The sequence below is a fragment of the Musa acuminata genome, chromosome BXJ2-5 (genome assembly GCF_036884655.1).
Source record: "Musa acuminata AAA Group cultivar baxijiao chromosome BXJ2-5, Cavendish_Baxijiao_AAA, whole genome shotgun sequence".
Taxonomy (NCBI): Eukaryota; Viridiplantae; Streptophyta; class Magnoliopsida; order Zingiberales; family Musaceae; genus Musa; species Musa acuminata.
In genome coordinates this window covers 8,507,988-8,525,032 of record NC_088342.1, presented here as the reverse complement: position 1 = coordinate 8,525,032, position 17,045 = coordinate 8,507,988, and the positions used below count along the sequence as shown (strand labels likewise).

The 17,045-nt window shown below is 41.1% G+C and overlaps 2 protein-coding genes across 4 annotated transcripts; both read right to left on the bottom strand.

The window, feature by feature from the left end:
* Positions 1–1,925: 1,925 nt before the first annotated feature.
* Positions 1,926–3,991, bottom strand: LOC135612366 (probable glucuronosyltransferase Os03g0107900). The gene is made up of 3 exons (XM_065108562.1): positions 3,118–3,991; positions 2,790–3,034; positions 1,926–2,726 (listed from the first exon to the last, which is right to left on the bottom strand). The coding sequence occupies exons 1-3, from the start codon at positions 3,775–3,777 to the stop codon at positions 2,249–2,251; spliced, it is 1,383 nt and encodes a 460-aa protein (XP_064964634.1). The 5' UTR covers positions 3,778–3,991; the 3' UTR covers positions 1,926–2,248.
* A 2,640-nt stretch (positions 3,992–6,631) lies between these two features.
* On the bottom strand, positions 6,632–16,898 carry LOC135612365 (N-acetylglucosaminyl-phosphatidylinositol biosynthetic protein gpi1-like). Of its 3 annotated transcripts, XM_065108560.1 has the most exons (11): positions 16,745–16,898; positions 15,568–15,763; positions 11,879–12,325; positions 11,642–11,782; positions 11,438–11,538; positions 11,111–11,338; positions 10,658–11,024; positions 10,530–10,564; positions 8,195–8,601; positions 7,165–7,258; positions 6,632–7,086 (listed from the first exon to the last, which is right to left on the bottom strand). In XM_065108560.1, the coding sequence occupies exons 2-11, from the start codon at positions 15,742–15,744 to the stop codon at positions 6,975–6,977; spliced, it is 2,109 nt and encodes a 702-aa protein (XP_064964632.1). In that variant the 5' UTR covers positions 15,745–15,763; positions 16,745–16,898; the 3' UTR covers positions 6,632–6,974. The 3 variants fall into 3 exon arrangements, with proteins under 3 accessions (XP_064964632.1, XP_064964631.1, XP_064964633.1); XM_065108559.1 differs by having other exon boundaries at positions 10,530–11,024; XM_065108561.1 differs by having other exon boundaries at positions 10,530–11,024; positions 11,875–12,325; positions 16,745–16,832.
* Between the last annotated feature and the right edge of the window lie 147 nt (positions 16,899–17,045).

The window sequence follows — 17,045 nt, the reverse complement described above, 5'->3', positions numbered from 1 at the left end:
TGTAGGCAACATCATGCTGTTTCATGATTATATGTTGTTGGTTCTTTTAATTATGATCCCATTTTTGAGTGTCCAGTTCATGAAGTCCATTAAATCATGTTTCTTTTCTACTTTGATTAGAATGTTTCTGTAACATAATCTCACTTTTTTTTTTATTTTTGGCATGAAAGAAGAAATATCATGTCAAAATTCTGTTACAATTAGCTCCATGCTTCTAAGAGCATAAATCATATATCAAAAAAGGAGGTCAGTTAATCCTCCAAACTGTATCCATCTGAAAATGTTTAGTATATAGTGTCAATAAATGAGCATTTCTATTTCTCTTTGTAGACACTAGAAATCTTTATATTTCCTCCAAACTGTATTCATCTTAAAATTTTAGTGTATAGTGCCGATAAATGAGCATTTCTTATGCTCAATTTAGAGACACTAGAAATCTTTATATTCAAAAGATGAATAAAGAAAGAGTTGAAAATATTGCTACTACAGTTCCTAAAGAACCATGGAGGTGATATTCCTACTTGTTCATAACTTTAACCAGGGTGAGATCATCAGCTTCCGGTTTATCAAGAAATCTTGCTATCTTGGGAGCTCAGTTCCTACTTGTTCACGACTTTGTGACATGCCCAAAAAATAAATCTCTACTGCCTTGCATGCATCTGAGTCATAGTATGCAATTTCGAATAGTATCATTTGGTATAAGTGGTACGTATCGGTCCGACGATATATCGGTACACGGATCATCTGTTACCGGACGGAACGTGCTACAGTGCTCTAGTATATAAAACCATAGCAATGTCACGTTGTAGCAGTGCTTCAGAACTATAGTAAGAAAAAGATATATATATATATATATATATAACTGTTTGGTATGTTCTGGTGTATCACTCGGTACGTCCTGATGTATCGCTCGGTACATGATATCATCTCGTACCAAGTCAATCTCGAAACACCGGTATGATGCGATATTACATACCTTGATCTGAGTTAAGTTTATATCTTGATCTGTGTTAAGTTTAATCCATCCAGGTGTAGATCTCTTCCATAATACATTCTCCGTTTCACTTAAATACTTTATTTATCTGTTATTTCAAACAAAAAGAAACAACTGCCTCAAATTCCAAAACAAAACATTGAAGTGTTAATTTTTCTTATACTTGAAACAATCTTCCTTATTCTTTCTGCTGCAATAAAAGCCATTATTCATATTTAATTTTCATGAATTCAGTGGCTTCAATTTTCTCTTGCTTTGACATCCATCAGGTAATGCTGGCTGACATCATGTCATTTGCATTAGATAAAAAGAAGAAAAAGAACCAGAACGTGATGTGTGAAGAGTCGCCATCAGATCTGGTGGAACACAACACTCGGGTAGTAATTGGGTAGATCCCTGTCTTCTACCCCCCACCGCATTATATTTACCGGAACACACTACTTCTGGCACGGCAGCACTCACCGTAGAGAGCGACCGCACACCTATCGCCAGCTTTTTAGTGGAGAAGAAGAAGAAGCTGCCGTCCTCCATCTTTTCTATGGACGATACCGTCGATATTAAAAGAAAGGCCGACAGTTCCACCACCTACTTCTTCTTGTCCACACCACATAGAACATCATAATTTACTTTGTATTATTATTCATGTACAAAATAAAATAGGTTAACATTTATTTATTTATTTTTGTTTGGTATAAGGTAAAGCACGTGGTGGGCATTGGCATGCACGAGGTGGGGAACTGAACTCCCAAGACACCATAGATTCTTCCACAAATCCATGCTCTCTTCCCTTGTCTACACGCCATGCCATCCCCCTTTCCTTCTTCACCTCCTACCACTTCTTAGTATTTATTTATTGACTCGGTTTCACCTCATGTCGTCCAAGCAAACCAAGTTTGAAAGCTTAGCTTATACTATTTTATGCCTTTCAACGTTACCTATTACACACATTTGGTATATATATATGGCTCCTCACAAAATGAGTACATTTAGGCCAAATTGGATCCACCGTACACCATTTCAAATACTCGACCACTTAAACACTGCTGCCTCCACCAATAAAAATACCCAAAAAATAATAAGATTGATGGATACTACATAAAAATATATCGTGCCAAGGGCGGTGGATAATTCAACCAAGACGCCGCCGCCGCACCGAAAGCCCCGCCCCCGTATCGTCTGCTCTCGAACGCGACAACCGGCGTCCTCCACGCAACCACCAGCTGTCTTCCACCGACTCGAGCAACGCCGGCGAGCTTACCTCCATGCCCCGTCCCCCGGCTGCCGCCGCCGCCGCCAAGATCGGCCGAGCTTCCCCTCGAGCGCCCGCAGCGCGTGCCATGTCGCGTCCCCCGCCGCCATCGGCTGGTGGAACAGCAGCGCGTTCCGCCGCGCCGGATCCCACAGGTTCTGCTGGACTGCCGACAGATTGGTGGCTGCCACCCGGTCCAGTACCTCCTCCAGCCGCCCGACGTCCGCCTCCGCTACCGACAGCGATATCTCAGGCCACCGCACCGCCTCCGGGAACGGAAGCCGGATGCCGTCCGCGATGACCACCGGCACGCAGCCCAGCGCCACCGCCTCCACAAGCCGTGGGCTCCACGGCGCCCACCCCAGCGGGCACAGGCAGAACACGGAACGCGCAATCTCCGCCCGGTACCCGTCGAACCGCTTCCGCTGCAGGTAGAACTTCTTGTTCCCGCCGTACCGCCGCAGTATCTCCGTCCTCACCCTCCTGTGGCACAACATGTTGGATGAAATGCGCCCAGGTTTACGTCATGTGGGTTACCATGCTTACTTGCTGTAGAAGCGGCCGCTGATGTTCTTGGGATGAACCTCCATCTTGCCGCGGAAGAAGGCGAAGATGTCGCGCTTGGCCTTCTCGGGCGCTGGCCACTGCTCTTCGATGTCCGGCGTCACGTAAGGCGGGATCAGGACGTTCTCCGCCTGCTGGCACGGGTGCGGCGAGCTCACCCCGAAGGTTTGCAGGATGATGGATTCCCTCATGAATTCCGGTATCCCATCAGCGATCGCCACGTCTTCCTGCATTAATCGATGCCGGGGTTTTAGTTCCGGAGCAAAAAGATGGAGTCTTGATGGTACGGGGAGAACAGGGGCGAACTCACCATGGCGTGGAAGCAGGCGCCGAAGTCGTGGGAGGCGACGAAGACGTGGTCGCGGCCGCGGGAGCGATTCCAGAAGGGGAGGCCGGCGGAGATGAAACGGACGGCGGAGGAGATGAGAGGGCGGGCGTGGTGGAGGGCGGGGAAGCCGTTGGGGGTGCTGAAGTTGCAGGAGACGTAAACGGGGACGAAGAAGAAGTCGGCCTCATTCGGGTCGAAGACGCGGCCGGGGTACTCGAGCAGCGCCTCGTGGATCGCCACCTCCGACGCGAACAGGTGGTTGCGGCACCTCGGGTTGGACAACCAGTCCCTGTTGTAGCTCGAAGGTAGCTCGTAAACATATATTCTAAGAGCAGCAGCAGCAGAAGAGGTGGTGAAGGAGGAGAGCTGCTGGGCTTCCGCCAGAGCTCGGGGAGTAGTTTTAAGAGGAAGACTGGTTCGAAGTGGAAGGGGTCGGAACAAGGAGGAGGAGGAGGAGGAAGAGGAGGAGGTGGAGAAGAAGAGGTAAATGGAGAGAGCCGACCAAAGGATCCACTTGTAGTACTTCTTGAGCAGGAGAGCCTTGTCATGGTGGTGGCGGAGGTGAGCTCTTCTGGGCAGGAGCTTCATGTGACGAGAAGAAGCGGGGCAACAGCCGAAAGTACATGGCCTGAGCTCCGGCATGGGAGCCAGCTTAAATCCCCCTCGAAGGGAGGGTCGAGGTGGTGCGGTGTGGCTTTCGAAGGGGAGCAGGAAGTGGAGTTCAACCGAAGGGAAATGGAGAGATACCGAACAAGCGTGGAGGCGGTGGAGGAGGAGGAGGAGGCGATGAGGGTTGGTGGTGGAGGGACCAGCGCTGTTGCTTGCTGTCGTCTCACTTCTTTATCCTCTTTACCAGTTCGGGTGGGCGAGGAGAACGAAGCACCAACGATAGTTGGATTACGCCATTATTAGTTTTTTTGACCGCTTGTCGGTAGCTTTAAGCTTTCATTCAAAGAGGCTTTCCACCTTCACCAGATTAAATCTCGGGCTTTTTGGGGGTGATTATTCCATCCTGTTCGATCGCACACCTAATCCACCATTCTCTATTCCTTTTTCTACACACTTATTCGATTTAATTATTGGATTCGGTGCAGAAGAATGGAAGGCGTTGGAGGAGTGGTTTGTTTGGGTGATTATAGTAAGCAATTAGATGTGGAGCATTTGAAGTGGCTCGGAAGAAATTTATGATGTATTCTTAAGAACTATTATTATCATCATCATCATCATCATCATCATCATCATCATTATAATTATAAGTAGATGGTTTTGACGTTCTGATTAGTTTGACGTAGTTCGGAGTCATGTGCGTAGAATTATTCGAGGTGAAAACATCGAATTTTTGAGGTGTCACATGCACAAAGACCAAAGTCAATAGAAGTTTCTCTACTCGATCCCTCCAACACTTAAGTTAGTGATCTAAGATAGATGAGTATGAACACGAGTGGTCAAAATGTAATCTTTCTTTTTATTATAAAGAGAGTGGTTAAAAGGTAATCTTTTTTTATGTATCATAACCTATTTTCTATAAGTTGTGATGTAGAGAAAAATGTCAACTATTTCAGCACCCTAGAATCCCTCGGGTGGCACTGGCTGAATAAGGATTTAGGGTAGTATTGGATATTGATTGGATTTACAAGTTCACACATTAAGCCTACGGGAACTTGCTAATACGCCTGACACCTGATGAGTAGTTATTTGTGGGTTTGCAATTGTTCGTTTGTCTTTTAAAATAATTATTTTCTCTTACACACCGAGTGTTTGCTGAATTGTTTATAAAGTTACTCTTTTTACGAGATCTTGTTCCAACTAAGTCCATGACAAGTCATTGGGGACTTAAGCGAAGTTGTAATTGAGTTGACCCTTTGCGGATGGATAATGTAAGGATGTCTCACAACAAAGCAATTCTAACTAAGTCCATGACACGTTAGTCATCCTTTGAGGCCCAAGCTAATGCTAATCTAGCAAGCGCATTGACCTGTGCGTTCTTTTCATGGGGATCCTATAACACATGAAGTCACGAGAAGCTATGGGTCAATTTATGTACCTCAATAATGTACTTTACCATGGTTGCATCTTGGGCCTCATAATTCCCTTTAACATGGTATTCAACAACTAGCTATGAGTCATTAAATATCATCAGGTCTTGTACTTGAAGCTCTCAAGCGAGCCAAAGCCCTAAGAAGTATCTCATACTTAGCTTCAGTATTGTAGATTTTAAACTTGAATCGGAAAGCTTGCTTGTACACTTGTCTGTTTGGACCTTTCAAGACGAGTCTGACACTACTTCCATCTGAGATGAGTGAAACTGTCCACAAATAGTGTCTATGTAGGGGGTTTGTGCTTATCAACCTCGGGCGAAGGAGTTTGTTATAAGATAAAGTCTCTCAATACTTGAGCTTTTATAGTAGTCATTAGAACATATCGGATGTTAAACTCACTTAGCTTTATTGACCATCTCAACAACAGTTGACCCAAGACATCGAACCGAGAGAGAACCTATCTAAGTAGTTGGTCGATGATCACTTATACATCATATGCTTAAAAATAGGGATGAAGCATCGTTACTACCAAGACTAGTGCAAATGTGAACCTCTCGATAGGTGAGATATCGTTCTTCGAGTCTGCTCAAAATGTGATTGATATAGTATCTAAGTTTTTGAACTCCTATATTGTGTTGTACTAACATCGAGTTGATAACTAGGTTAGTGGTAGCAAGATAGAGGCTTGGAGTTTTGCCGAGGTAGAAAAAGTGAGCTGCCATAATTGAGTGAGGTGGTCCTTAACTTTTCAAATGTCAAATTGCACTCCTCGATCCATTGGAAATCCTTTGGATTCTTCAATACCCGAAAGAAGTGTTTCTTCAATACCCGAAAGAAATGTAGACACCTATCGTCGGATTGAGATAAAAATCAATGAAGTGTTACTATCCGACCTGTTAACTATTGAATTTTTGTTATCGATCAAAGTGGATTTATTATATCTAATATGACTTACACCTGAGATATTTATATTTATTCCCCTTTGACGTGAATTTTTCTTATCGATCAAAGTGGGTGCATATAAATTTTTTCTGTTTAACTTTAAAAAATACTTACTTAGATTGGAACACATGTCACAACTTAAAATATCTCAACAGGATACGAATCGTGTGCATTCTGACATCCCCTATAGTGACTTCATCTGATCTGATTCTTAATAAGATTGAATAATGTAGATATTGTATTTGTAATATCACAATATTATACATATAATATTAGGTCTTGATCTGCCATTATAAACGATTTAACCTATGATCCTTACACAAAAGAACCACAATCTAATTTGAATTTCCATCTCATCCCCGTCAATTCTACTACTAAAACAAGTTTAATCAACTTAAGACTAAAGATCCAAAAGAAAAGAAGAAATCAAAGTTCAGTGTCCGATGCAATATTCCTTCACATCACGTAGTGTTTCACCGCCGTATCAAAGTTCTTACGGAAACAAATATCCCACATAGTTGACAAAAGATGAACTTTTAATGCATCCAATTAGCACCAATCTTAGCTTACAGAAGATCCAGAAATGAACATTCAGCAACATGCAACATAAGCAATAAAAAAGCAAAAAAGTCATCTTGGAACACAAAATTCATCATCTGCATTTGGTTCCATCAAATAAGATCTAATAAAACCCGATGTCTTCATCAAACTACAAAATCTGGGGCTGTTCCCAAGTCCTATCCATAGTTTCAAATGAAACCTTGTTGGCAGCGGCATGTGATAATTACTATAAAAAATGTTAGAAAGGTCGATCCGTGGAGTTGAAATGCTGGTAGAAGTAGCCATGGGCTTCCAACATTACAATCTGCTCGAAAGCACTGCAGTATAGGATAGCTTCCAATACTCTCTCCAAGTAATTTGCATCCATGGCATTGTGGAAGGCATACGAGTTCCCAAAGTAGATGGAAACCTGCAGGAATACTCAAGCTCTCAATCCAGAACAAGGAGGGGAAGTAGCAGATGAGTTAATTAATGTTATCCATATCACCTTTGACCGCTCAGCATTCCACGTGCCAGTGATGTGCAAAATGATGGAGAAACCTCGGAAAATATATCAGAATAACAAGGTCTAATAACTTGGCCTGCAATTAATTGTATTCAAAATTAGTACTAGTGTTTAATTTTAAAAAGAAATAAAAGAGTTATACTCTCAAGTTTTACACACAAAAAACAAAACAGTAAAGACTAAACAATAGCAAGAAGCTCCCTTTTATGTGCTTTAGACCAAACTCTTTCTTTCCACAAATACTTTCTCTAGAGTGTTAAGCTAAGAAGCAGAGCTGGTATCAATTTTCTGATGAATGTCAAGAATCTATATCCCATTTTTGTTAAGCATCAGCAGAAGAAGTATGTCATTATTTGCTCAATGGAATGAAAATATGAACAAGCAAGCTTGAATCGGAATATTCCCCCTCACTTAGCATATTGATGGTTCCAAAAGGTCATTGCTGCATAGTTAACACTTCCGCCAGTATTCTAGGTTGGCCCCAGCTAGATCAATGCAGTTTAGTTCGCATGATCTGTTGACCAGCCATCACTAGAATTAGGCATTTAGCCAGAAATTTCCACCTTATGTGGATTATCTTCCTCTTGTTCATTTTTCAAGGACAACTTCTTTCAAGGGATACAGTCAAACCAAAATCTTTAGTTTAATGCTAAACGCCTTAGAATGTTATTAACACTATTTCATATACTACTGGTATGGAAATCTTAGTTATGAGGAAAACAAGGCAAATAATTTAACAAAGCAAAAAAAACTGAACATTTGACATATACAAGAATGACATGGCCCTCTGATGAATTTAGTGATAATTAAATATAAGTTACTTATATGCACAAAAGTCCTTTTATGCAGTTAATAAGTTATATTATATATGTATGCTAGACACAAAGTTGATCCAAAAAGACAAACTCATAGTTACTGGTTAGTGTCCAGCAACAAACTACAGACAGATAAATACAGTTGCAATTTTCTAGATAATAAGGACAAATTGTGAAAAAAATTGTAGTTGTTTTACCTATTGTAGCATAGTTACTACAGAGAACTGAAACCAAAGATTCTGATCCTCCAACAAAGAAATCCTTGTTCCTTATATCAAGGTAAGTAGGTGAACAAGCTTCAACTGACATTTCATAATTAGCATATTTGATTCTGAACCATATTCCAGAAGGAAACCTCCTCCTACTTATGATCCATAGTAATATCTCGGCATAAGGAGTAGCGTGAACCAGTGAAATAATGATCTCAAATGTGATGCACAGGGAAAGAATGGCAGTAATCAGACTGGTGAAGAAAATGTAGAATACGGAAGTAGTTGGAATCAGCAGCAAGAGTGGTGTAAACAGAAGCGAACCAACAACATGCTGCTCAACCGTGTAGTCATAACTATCCAACCGCTGCCTAAGCGGATTTCGCTTTCGTCCACTGCCATTATATAAGCAACATGGTCAATTCATTGAAAACAAAAGAAAAAGAAATAAAAGGATCAGCAGAATCTAATGGAAAGCTAAAATGCATTCATGTATTCATCTACCGTGTGGATCTATGCATGCATCTTTGTACAAAGTTTGGCATATCAGAAGGATTCAATACAAAATAGGAACATTATAGACTTAGCAGGCACTGACCTTTATGCATGTCCATGAATGCAGTTAAAGAATTGACATGATAGAAAAATAAACTACGAGAGAGAAGGGCAATATAGGTTCAAGAAAGATAGTAGCAAGACAAAATATGCAAAGGATCTTTCAGTGACATAAAAGCTTCTTGCAGAATCAATCTCGTAAACTACTCATCTTGATACACAACTAGTTAGCAGATTCAGAGAATTTTATTGCATCAACAAGGAATGCACTATCCTAGTGCTTTTAAAACAAAGTCAATCTCATTTTATGCTCATCCAGTTGGGTTAAGAACACACCCTACATGGACTAAGGTCTTAACATGCTGTGAGTTTTGTGATTAAGCCATGTGTCAACTCTTGGTAGCATATGCACTACTTGGAATATCCATGTAATTATAGGAAATAGAAATTCATAATCCAGATGCAGCATTCCATTAAAAAAATCCTAAAAAGCCTCAAGCTGATCAAGAAGAAAGTTCAGAATCAACAAGGAACATATTTGACCAACAAATCCTTCCACCATGACAACTTGGGAACCAAACAATACTTTTAGGTTCCACAAAAGTGAACACAGCAATGAACAGGAATTAATGAACATGTGCCAGAGTATTTGTATAATGGTGAGAGTTGCAACCAAAAGGGTGTTGTTCAGCTCTGTGGAGGTTATACCTCCAATTATAGTACATGTTCAGATTATCAGAAATGACTAGTTTTTCCATCCAGCATGACTATTGATGCAAGAACCAGAAAAAATGGTTCCTTTTAGAAAATTAGACCTATAAAATGAGTATATATTTGCAGAACTAGACTCTTAACGGCCATTTGCTCCTTTGCAAGGTGGGCTTTGCTGTCATGCTAAGGTTGCAACCTTTTGATCATAAAGACTAGGGAGTTGTGGAAACAACACTTGGATCATGGAGGTAATAGTGGATATCATGAGTTTCAAACATCCTCCATCCTATCCAGCTCCACGGTCATCATTTTCTATCAATGGCCGCTCCTAACCTCAGTCTGTCTGTTAATCTTTAACTCAATTGCACAAGCTCAGATTGGTCTTGTGCCAAATGGAAAAGAAAGAGAAGAAAATAAGAAGAGGGGGGCAAAGGATGGGGTAGGTAGAAGAGAGAGAACAGAACTACAAGAGGAGAAGTGAAAAATGGGAAGAAAAGTGTCAAGCTAAAAGGTCATTTGGTTGGTTGATGATCGTCATACGGTTGACAACTGATAAGTGAAAGAAAATTATGAAAGTTCCTCAGGTTTGCAGGCATAGAATCATTAGAAGGGTTACACACATCATTTTCTTTTTCTCATTTCATTGTACATCACCATGGTGAGTTCAATGGTTTAAAACGATCCCACCTTCACAATTCAACTTAACATTATAACAATAATTAGTGCATCCAACCATCTAGATTATGCTTAAAAAACAATTCTAAATCTAAGATTATGTTTCCCAATTGACATGGCTCATTGATAAATGCTTTTTAAACAGTTCACCAACAATGACAGTAGCAGCTTTGGTAACTGGAGTTTACTATAAGAACTACAAGTGAACAGAACCATTTTCAGACACACATGGAGAACTCTAATAATTCAACCTATTCATGGTGGACAGCTATGATTATTGACTGTACAAGTTTACTTAAGAAAGTGAAATTATCAACTCATATAATGTGAAGTATTTCCCACATAACCAATCAACTGCATTAAATCACAATAGAGATCTTACCGGAATAGGCGCCACAAAGAAGCCAAAGCCTGGATCTGTTGTGAATAGAGAAATGATATTAAGTAATGCAGAGCATAGACATGCAACGTCACAAGTTTAAGCATGTCAATGCACAAAGCTACTGGTACCGTTGAGCCAAATACAATCCCCAATACTGCAAGCACCTGAATGTACAACCGGAGAAAAGCACCCAGAAAGAACCAAAGGGTAGAGAAAATTTGAATTGCATTGAGTGAAATCATGCCAACAAGCTCTGCTAACTCATTATTCAGCTTAAAACCTGCTGGAACACCCATCAACCACACACAACCCGAACGTAACAGATCATTTGTTAATAGACCAACAGTTACCAAAACCCATGTACAAATAGCTTCAACATTAGTCAACAACAGAACCCCAAGAACAGTTCCAAAGAGAACATCCATCAAAACATTAGACCACATGAAGTGCTTCCTTAATGCAGCTTTGTGAGCATACTCAACATTTGGTTTGGAACTACAGATAAAGTAAACACTATAACATAAGAAGAACTCCAGGATCCAGAGATAAGAGAAAAGTTTACTTCTATCATTTTTGTTTACCTGACACCAGTATCTTGGAGAAAAATTGGCCAATACAGAAACTGACAACTGCGGATGTGCACATTCTCCCATGTATGCTTGAACATCATTGGTAATACAAACGATAATGTTCTAGGTCTGAAACTCAAGAGCTTGTTGAATAATTGAAGGAAGATGTATACAACAGTAGAGATTGAAGCCACAAGTGCTGCCACCACATGCCATACAATGGATGCCAATCTAAGCAGTCTGAGAATGCATCAGAAGAAAGAAAGAGTAGGTTTTAGTTTTAGAGAAAAAAAATGCCAAGGAATTCTTTTTGAGACAAAATGTCAAAAAGAATCTTACATTGACATAAAGAAGTGGCTTATAGGACCAGAAATGCCCTTCCTTTGCTCCAGCAATATTTTAGCAGCATTTGCACAATTGAGTGCCATCAGAACTCTGTTCTGTAATTTATATTTTAATGATGCAGAAAGATACACTTGATAGGAAAAATTATAAAATAAGAAGAAATTTGGTAATGTAGAATAGAAATGCTCATGGTCATACCAAATCAAGGAGTAGGGGTTTCTTGTGAAGTTCATTTACCCAGTTAGGCTTCTTTAACGGCAAACCAACACACTCAGGAGAACACCAATAGCTCAAAGATAAATGACTTACACCATAGGTTGGGGGTTCATAGATGATTATCTGAAACAAATGAAAAAAGGAAAAAACTTCACAGATAACTGATGACAAATTAATCAGAAACAAGAATGACAATGTTAGTTATCCTGACTTACATACGTGGACATCAACAGGAGACAGAACATCGCCATTGTGATGTATATGATGCAAACATGGAATCTGTTTGTTCTTATACAGGATTCTTCGAGGTTTACAGAAAAGTAGGATCCAATAATCACAACTTATCAAAGATTGCCTGTGAGGTTCTACAAGCTCCTTGCATCCACAGTTCCATCTTTTGTAGATATCACTGGATGTCGCTTCTAGATAGGATTCCTGATTGCACTGTTTCTTGACAATATCACAGATATTTGCTTTTACAGGTGAATCTTTTACTCCAAGACAATGTAGATGGTCTTTCGTCTTTGATGGATTTTCATCATTTTGATTTCCCACTGGTTTCAGTTTTCTATCAGGGTAATCTGCAGTGTAGTATCCAAGCATTGAAAATGTTGAGGACTCCCGAAATCCCACTGGCATGTTCCCATTCACAGATCTAAGGATTTCCTAAATCGATAAAAAATAATCAGAATTGGCGAGTGATTTTTAGGAAGATTCAATCATCAATCCACTTAACCAAATAATGAACCTTAATAAGGCAATTAGTTATAAAGTTGATTCTAACAATAGCTCTAACATGACTAGCATAATCTTCTGGCCAAGAAAAGGCAATGCATATAGATGTACTGACAATAAAGATAATAAAAGACACTTTCATGCTATGTAGGTCATGCAGTCATAAACAGGATTGGGTAAACCACCAGGCAATTGCTTATAAAGATTTATATTAGTTTAAATAATGATTTTTATCAATACTCAGAATCAAACAGGCAATGTTATTCCAAAAGATCCAAGAATTTCTATGATTTGATGCAAATTCTGCTGCTCAAAACTGATGGTCATCAAATCCAATGCAAGCAACTCTATAAACAATTAAGAATAAAGATTCTTAGCATGAACTATCCAAACCTACTTACCAGATTTTTCTACAAGGTCAGTCATTGCAACGGCAAATAACAGAGCTGTCAAAGTTCCCATGAAAGGATATCTTATAAACATTTTTCAGAAAGAGAAAACATACCTAAAAATATAGACTAGGCATATAAAAGTAGATGATTGTCTCGCTCAAAAAACAACTATGTTCAAGTAATAGATATGCTTCATAAAAATGATAAAACAGTGACCATTAACAAGTGAAATGGGGAAGTGACCAGAGAAGCAGGATGGTATGGTAGGAATAATTACACAGATGATTCTGAAAAATAAGTTTGATGGTCATCATCTTTGTCAAAAACAAGCATAACTTTTTCTAAGACATCCCAGGATCACAACCAGACATGCAACATCTTCTAACCAAAGCTAAAGAACTTAAAGATCAAATCTCAAGCCATCTAATGCAGCTCACAGAATTCCAGTGCATTTATAGAACAAAACCATACTTCTCAAGTTCATCCAAAGGTAAAGAAATTTAAGATAAACTTCTAGGCCAGCCATCTAAAGCAGCTCACAAAGTTCTAGTGTATTTATAGAACAAAGTGATACTGATCAAGTACATCCAATAAACCACAACCCCATAAACCATATGCAACTAAGAGAAATGTTTATTTAGTCTAATACATATATGAATTTTGGACTGAATATAGATGTGGACTGTTTAGTTAAATGCTAGATTCAACCATGCAGAGACCAGATAACTCTTAGTTCATACATCTCGTCAAAGCAGATACTTCTTTAATTTAATACACCTGTAAACCTTCTTTCAATGGAATATAGCACTGAAGTATCAATTACTGCTATAAATTATAATTTAGAGACCAGCAAATGGAAAGAGAGCAACTTGTACGAAGAAGTTATATACAAGTCAAGCAATCTTTCAAGGGCACTTTGACCTAATAATACTTCCATAACACTATAAAGCAGTGATCGTCATTTCGTCGAGACCAGTATGTAATGGGTCGCACGTACTGATACACGGACCCACCCCAGTCTGGTCCACTGTATAAAAGGGAATTGGGAAATTCTAATTCCCACTTCTCATGCGAGCACCACCTCTGCAAGGCTCACGAGTGTCGCCTCCGCCTTCGCCTCCGCAAAGCTTGCGAGTGTCACCTCTGATGCTGCGATTGATGCTTCTCATGCAGGTGGCTAGTGGCGACCTCCGCTTACCGTGACCTCAGGTAAGCCTCTTCTCTTCCTCTTCCTCCTTCCTTCTTCCTCTTCCTTCTTCACTTCCTCTTTATCCCCCTTTCTTCCTCCTTTCTCCACCATTCCTTCCTCTTCTCCCGAAACATTGGTACTTACCAATGTACCATGTGTCGATACACCAGTCCAAATCGATATATAACAGCCTAACAAATCTCTGAGTCAAGTTCGATACCCAGTTTGGCAAAAACTGCTATAAAGCGTATTCTGAAGTAGAAGTACAACATATTCAATAGCTAATTAAGGGCTCAGAGAAGCAATGGGGTCCTCTAAATTACCCAACAAAAAAAACCCATCTGATGTGAGCTTACTTCCTGAGGGTCTGAAGAAAGAACAGAAAATAAAAATAAGAAAAGGGCATCAACTTGCTTAAGAACTTCACAAGCTTGCAATGACAAATCACCTTTCCTATAAAAAATTGGAATACAGTTTTGAATAGCCACTCACCATTTAGTGACATTCGTAAACTATTATAGTTTCAGCACATTCATTGCATCCTATATTCCATAGTTCAACATAAGTGAGTAATTTGTGACAAAATAAGCAAATATGTGTCCTCAATTGTACAATCTGCTGAATTCTTGTCTTCAGTTGCAATTTATGGATGAATTCCTCGACATGCTCAGATTTCTTACGAAATATAACAGACAAGTTGCTTATACAACAGAGCAAAACTCTACAACAAAAAAGAGAGCCCAGTATGCACAAGGGAACTTGTCATAAAGGAGATGTATACCATGACTCAAATTTTAGTCACCCTAATTGTAAATGAGCAACCTCACTACAGCATCAAGGTTCACCCTTTATAAACTTTATATCATTGATTGAAATATCATACTGTACTGGTGTATCGAGCTTTGCTCGGTATGGTACGGTACGAGCATACATACATACATATAAACAATATAAAAAATATTTTAAAAAATAGCATATGTAGCCTTGACGATGTCGCCTCCTCCTCGTTGCCTCGTCTGCGCCATTCAGTAAAGAAGACCACGAAGACGTCGAAGGCCGTAGATGTCTCCAACCTTCGGCGAAGAAGAAGGCCGTAGAGTCGTAGACGAGGCAATGAAGGAGACCGCCTCTTCCGCTACTCTAACTGCTGCCTCCCCTAATCCCCGCACCTCCAGATCCTTCTCTTTATGACTCTCCTTGTCGTTACCTCCTAGATCACGATCGTCAAGGGAGGGTGGTGCCAGATCGAGATCGAGAAAGGGCGTGGAAACAAGTTCGTGCCGAGGTTCTCCCTCTTCTTCTCCCTCTTCTTTGAACGCCCTCCCCTTCTTCCTTCTTCGATGCTTCTCCCTCAGCCAGGCCGAAGCCAAGCTAATACCGCCCGGTGACAAGCGGTAACAGTCAAAATTTCGATCGTTACCACCCAAAACAATCCCGTATCGGACGAGCGGACTGCCCACTACGCATCGGTTCACGAGCAGTACGATTCAAAATCGCAAACCTTGCTTTATATCACCGTGTGATGTAAATGTGCTCAAACATTAAAGATGCATAAATGACAAAGCTAAGAGAATCAGTTCCAGCATTTCTACCTCAAGATTAGTCTGAAGAAGATGGACCGAGAGATTCAGTGAAGGAATTGCAGCTGCTACAACAATGTCAAGGGAATTTACAGAATCCATGAACCAGCCAAAGAGAAACAGGTTGGAACTGGATGTGCAAGACAAAAATTGTTCCGGCCACCATAACCTACATTTTCTTCTCGTCATTGTTATCTCATTACCATAGCTGTAAACAGAATAAATAGAAGCTAAAGTGAGCATCAGGAAGACATACCTCAAAACTGAAAGAAACATGATCAACATCAAGAAAAGCACAACCCTACACTACGTAACTCAGATGGGAGAAGAGCATCAGATCCATGATTAATGAAAACAAACGTCATGATAACAATGTGTATCATTATGAATACAAATAAGAAAACAGAGAATGCTGTCAGAGTAATGCTGTGGGGTAAGGTGGCTGCAGTGGAGTAGGAGGAGGGAGAGAGTTGCAGTTGGGGGATGTAGCGGACGAAGCGACTGCCGAGGAGGAGGGAGAGGGATGCTGTCGGGGGCTGCAGATGAGGAGGAGAGGGAGACGAGTGCTGTCGGAGGCTGCGGCGGCGGAGGAGGAGGAGGCGGCTACGCCGGAGGAGGAGGGAGAGGGCGACGACAAAGGAGGAGGAAGAAGAGAGAGAAACCGAGAAAGAGTCCGCCGGAGATAGCACTCGTACGAAAGCCTCTCCCCGGAGGAAGATGCCGTCGCCGTTCGCCGACGAGAGGAAAACGCCGCCGCATAGTTCGTCGATTAGGTTTGCGTGCGCCTGGGCTCCGCCCAATTAAAAGCGCCGGACAACTTACACGTGCTTGGGTTTCGCCTAGGCGAGCGCCCGGTGACTTCACTGCCTCCATCACAGATCTAGCGTGGCATGTCCTATGTCAGAACATGGAAATAGAACAGACGCAGGGAGATCAGACCGGAGAGGGAGGGGAAGGAGTAGCAGATGGGAGAACCGAAGGGAGAGAGAGCAGGGAGGTGGCGGCAGCTTTGGTTTCTTCACCGAGGAGGGAGGTCCGAAGGGAGAGAGAGCAAGGAGGTGGCGGAAGCTTTGGTTTCTTCGCCGAGGAGGGATGCGAACCGTCGACTGGAGAAGGGAGGGAGGGAGAGGGCAGCGATCGAAGCGGCCGCTGGCGCAGGGAAGGGAGGGGAGGGAAGAGAGACGCATACCTGACAGTGAGAATGGCAGTTCCTGGGGCCGGTGCTCGGAGAGGAAGGAAGGAGCCGGTTGCCAAGGAAATATAGGTACAGAGCCACGGGGAGTCCTTTCAGGGTTCTTATACAAATCTGCCCCTTCAAGAAGCTTATGTTTCTCCCTACCCAAATATCGTACTTAACAATAAATAAAGATATATATACTAAATACTTATAATATATATATATATATAATATCTATTGTCTATGATTATGATTAAATAGGTAAATGAAATAAAATCCTTTAGATGAAATGGTGCTTTAGATGAGGACTCTT